At 49.8% G+C, this 4,460-nt stretch overlaps 1 protein-coding gene and 1 pseudogene across 1 annotated transcript; one reads left to right on the forward strand and one right to left on the reverse strand.

The window, feature by feature from the left end:
- Positions 1 to 200: 200 nt before the first annotated feature.
- On the forward strand, positions 201 to 1,090 carry LOC100343915 (pre-rRNA-processing protein TSR2 homolog pseudogene; annotated as a pseudogene).
- A 1,091-nt stretch (positions 1,091 to 2,181) lies between these two features.
- On the reverse strand, positions 2,182 to 3,294 carry LOC103350642 (FYVE, RhoGEF and PH domain-containing protein 1-like). The gene is made up of 2 exons (XM_008267220.4): positions 3,115 to 3,294; positions 2,182 to 2,625 (listed from the first exon to the last, which is right to left on the reverse strand). The coding sequence occupies exons 1-2, from the start codon at positions 3,283 to 3,285 to the stop codon at positions 2,182 to 2,184; spliced, it is 615 nt and encodes a 204-aa protein (XP_008265442.2). The 5' UTR covers positions 3,286 to 3,294.
- Positions 3,295 to 4,460: the final 1,166 nt, after the last annotated feature.

A 4,460-nucleotide genomic window follows, 5' to 3' on the forward strand; every position in this document is an offset into this window, starting at 1 on the left:
TTGGATGGAAAAAAATCATAAAATTCATAACACAAAATAAAGACACTAAAAATACTAAAACATACAAGCAAACAAAAAAAAAACACACAAGAAAAAAGAAAAGCAAAATTTATAAACCCTTATGTGGACTAACCATGAAAAAAGAAACCCAATTTAAATACAAATAATTAATGATAAAAATGGCTCATGGGCTGACGTGGTGGGTTCGGGCCTGTGTTTGCAGATCTCGGTGGAGAATGGCTTCGGGGGTGTGCACAGTCAGGAGAAGGCCGAGTGGCTAGAGGGGGCAGTGGAAGATTACTTCAACCGCAATGCTTTCTATGGATAGCTTCCCTTAAAACCCAGCAGAACAGATATTTCTCAAAGGCAAACTATGAAACACTGCAGTCGGTGATAAAAATTCATGGGTAGGTTCTAAGCTGACTTGGAGCAAGAGGAGGTGGAAGACTTCCTCGGGGAGCTGATGACCAACGAGTTTGATACGGTTGTGGAGGATGGGAGTCTGCCCCAGGTGAGCCAGCAGCTGCAGACCATGTTCGGCCACTTCCAGAGGGGTGATGGGGCTGCTTTAAGGGAGATGGCCTCCCACATCACTCAAAAAAAGTGCAAGGTCACAGCCACAGCTTGTTATGACAGCCAAAGAAACTGATGAGGATGAGGTGGATGCGGACAGTGGGGAAGAGATGGAGGTCACGGCTATGAATGATGGAGCTGCTACAGATGGGGTCTGCCCCCAGCCTGAGCCCTCTGATCCCAACTCCTAGACTATTAAGGAAGAGGATATAGTGGAAGATGGCTGGACCATTGTCCGGAGAAAGAAATGAGTAGGGCTGAAAGTGGTTTGGGCCCTTGGTTTGCTAGGTGTTTTGAGACTTACTTGTAGGGGGGTTTGTGGAGGGTTGTAGACCACTGGACTGGCTACCCTTTTCCCACCCTCTCCTTCACTCCCCTGTCCAGTTTCCTCCACGTTAAGGAAAGCCCCTAGAGTCTTTGGTCCTGGGGGTGGTAGGACCCAGTCTACTACAGCCTCTCAGGCTTTAAGTTACCATGTGAGTCTTGAGGCCCATTTCCCAGCAGAGTGCCTCTTGGGTGACGGCATTATGAAGAGGACATGAGTGAGTATCGTGTGGCTGGAGGAGGAGCTTGAGCTTGCCAGCAGGCAGGTGGATTTGTGAAGGGAGAGGCCCAGAAGGAGAACAGGTACTTGGCACTAGGGGCCTGGCTGGGTCAGGAGTGGTGCGGTGAACATGCAAATGGAAGGAAGTTGAACGTGGGAACTACAAGTAGCTGTGGTGTGCTCCTCTCGCCTTCCCCACCCTACCCACAGCAGCTCGGAATCTCTGCCCAAAACCTGGAACCTCCCAGGAATGCTCCTTTTGTGTACCTGGCCTCCCACCCTGGGAATTCCAAGAGCTTGGCTAGGTGGTAAGCTTGGGAGACTGGGGCTTTGTTTTCTGCCTTCTCTAACCTCTTTCCTGACTCTATCCCATCCCATTTAAGTCCAGGGATGAGGCCTAAGACCTTAATAAATGCTAGCTTATTGTTTAATCCGTGGCTTGACCTGTGAGTAACCTTGGAAGCAGCCTTCTGGGAGCCGAACCTCAGAGTCCACAAGGGAGTGGTTTCTGGGCCCACCCTAGTAGCCTGGTACTTTCGACAGACAGACAGACAGATGAATGCAGCAGAGCAGTGCTCTGGAAGTTACTGTAAGCCTGAAATAAACTGTATTTTTCTTTAAAAAACAAAACAAAACAAAGAGTATCCGTTGTCCTCCCTCCACCCCCGTTCCCCTGTCCTGCCCGGTGGCCCCGCCATGGGTCTGGACGATAAAATACTGGGTAGCCTTGAGGCCAGGAAGCTGAAGCCATGGGAGAGGTGAAAGGGGGTCTAGTCACCACATCACGTGGAGTTGGATGTGTGGAAATACTGGCTGAGGAGGCAAGGCTGGGTCGGTGGCAGAGCTGGCACTGGAATCCAGGTCTCCTGCCCCCTGGTGCTTTGGAGGTGGGGGGATTAAGTGCAGGCAGGATGTGTAAGGTGTTGGAGATGGGAGACTCAATGGCCCGATTCAGGCGAGGTCTGGCAACAGCTCCCACCCTCCCTGGGGACAGGGATTAAAAAAAAAATGAACATCACTGTAGGAATATCTTTTTAAAAGCCCACAATCTGTGAAAAGATGAATTAAAAAAACCCAAAACCCAGCATTCGGGATTGAAAGTGCCCGTGATGGGAGTTCAAGTATTGACTGAGCTGGGAGGGAGGGGGCTGGAGCTCCCCAATCGGATATGGGCAGCTAGAGTGTGGGGCACCCCCGAACCCTCTAGGTCTTATCTCAGGGATGGGGGCTTCCAGGGGTTCAGGAGTGGCTCCTGACGCCGCCACTGGTGCCTCCTCTGCTTCCCTGTCCTCAGACAGTGTGGGCCCTGGGCAGAACGTGTCCCCACGGCCAGCCCGGCCAAGCACGGCCATCCAGCGCCGCTGTAGCTCCTCTGTCTCAGGGCTGAAGTACCAGCTCAGGTGGCTCTGGTTGATTTTAAAGACGTGCCTTCGGTCAGGCCTCTCCCCTGCCTCGGGAGGCCCCACCTCAAAGCCAATGAGGGGCAGGCTGCGCTGGGCTTTCACATCCTGGATAAGAGGAATGGAGCTGGCGTCACCGCGGGGCTGGTCCTTCCCCTCGGCCCCAGCTTCTCTCTGGTTTTGCATCTGCCTCCCTGTTTTCCTTCCCCTGCTCAAGAACCTTCCATGGCTCCTCCATTACCAACAGGAAGGTGTCTGAACTGGGGTTAGAAGGCAGGCCAGTGCAAATAAATCCCTGTCTCCTCCCACACCCAGAATCAGCTGGGCCTAGTCTCAAGCATACCAAACAGTGGTTCCAGGCCTTTGTCCCCTTTCTGCATGCTCTTGCCTCCCCTGAACCAGAACTAACTCTTGTTTCCTCTCAAAAGCCACTCCCTCGCCCGAACTCACCCCCATTTCTCTCCATCCTTGGCCCACGATCACCCCTTGTCTCCAGTCAGTCTTTGCCTCGTATGGTTGGCGGTTCTGGTTTCCTCAGCTGAAGCTAGGCTCACCTTATCACTTGTGGCCAAGGACTGGAAGGGACAGGATGCATACCTGAGGGGCTCCATAGATGTACAGCACCAAGGGTTCATTCTCAGGGACCACAAACCACGCCTTGTGCCATCCTTTCCCACCCTTTTCCATGTAGTGCAGGAAGCTGCAGATGACGCTGTTCTCCGCCGCCACTGAGGCCTGTTTCTGTGGCCAGAGACACATGTGGAGCATCAGTGTTGACAGAAGGCCCTCCTTGGCTCCCCTTGGCCTTTAACCCACCCCACCCCACCCTCCTAATTTAGAGATCGCCATTTCCCTGTCTCAGATGAAGATGCTGCAGCTCAAGTGGCAGGAGCGATTTGCCCAGTGTCATCCAGTCATGTAGTGTGGAGGAGATTCTAAGCCAGACTTGTCTGATTGCTGTGGACAGGGCTGCTGGCTCTAAGAGCTAGTGGAAGGGGTGTTACAGATCTTAGGTGGGGCCCTTGAAATGCTAAGTGGGCGTTCTTTCTTCAATTTATTCCTCAAGTCATTCGCACACTTAGGCCTCACTCTTCTCTCATCTTTTCATAGTACATCTGCTCCTTACACCCCAGCCCCAGCACTGTGGCTCAGGGGGTGCCGGTGGGTGGTTAATGCAGTTGGGCTGGGAAATCCCAGCTCTATATGGGAATGTATTGACTTGGAAGGAGAGCACTGAGCGCTGTTAGGATGAAATGAGTTAGTATATGCAAAGCATTCAGACTACTCCTGGCACAGAAGTGTTCTTTAACTGTTAAATACCTCCATTTGTTAAAATAACTAACTGAAAAATATGTATGTGTGCATGCCTAGAAAGATGAGCGTTAACACTGCTAACTTGGGGTAGAAGGAGTATGGTGTTGTTTTTATTGTTTATATTGTCTTATGCTACTTGGTGATAAGAAAAGGCAATTTGTTCATTTAAAAAGTCCCAGCTCTGCCATTCGTTGGACAAATGAGTGCTCTGATCCTTGGTTTCCTCATTTGTAAAACAGGGATGATAACAGTATGGGCACATACTCTGAGGATTAAATGTGTGAAGTTCTTCAATAAAAAAAAATGGACATATCACCATTATCACCACAGAAACACAAAGGATTGTTAGAGATTACACTGGACAACCTGTGGCAACAGACTATATAACCTAGAAGAAAAGGACAAATTCTTGGACACATACACTTTATCCAGATTGAGTCATGAGGAAGCAGAACACCTAAACAGATCAGTAACAAGTAAGAAGATTCAGTCTATAACAGACAATCTTCCACAAAATTCCAGGACCAGATATTTCACTGATGAATTCTGCAAGTGTTTCATAAACACCAACATTTTTTATATGATTTAAAAAATAGAAGAGGAGGGCATTCCCTCAAATTCATTCTATT

The sequence above is a fragment of the Oryctolagus cuniculus genome, chromosome 4, assembly GCF_964237555.1.
Source record: "Oryctolagus cuniculus chromosome 4, mOryCun1.1, whole genome shotgun sequence".
Classification (NCBI taxonomy): Eukaryota; Metazoa; Chordata; class Mammalia; order Lagomorpha; family Leporidae; genus Oryctolagus; species Oryctolagus cuniculus.

Coding starts and splice junctions, on each gene's coding strand:
- LOC103350642 (XM_008267220.4), bottom strand. CDS start 3,285: ATGCTCCACATGTGTCTCTGGCCACAGAAACAGGCCTCAGTGGCGGCG. Junction 2,626..3,114: donor ACATCTATGGAGCCCCTCAG/GTATGCATCCTG, acceptor CCTCTTATCCAG/GATGTGAAAGCCCAGCGCAG.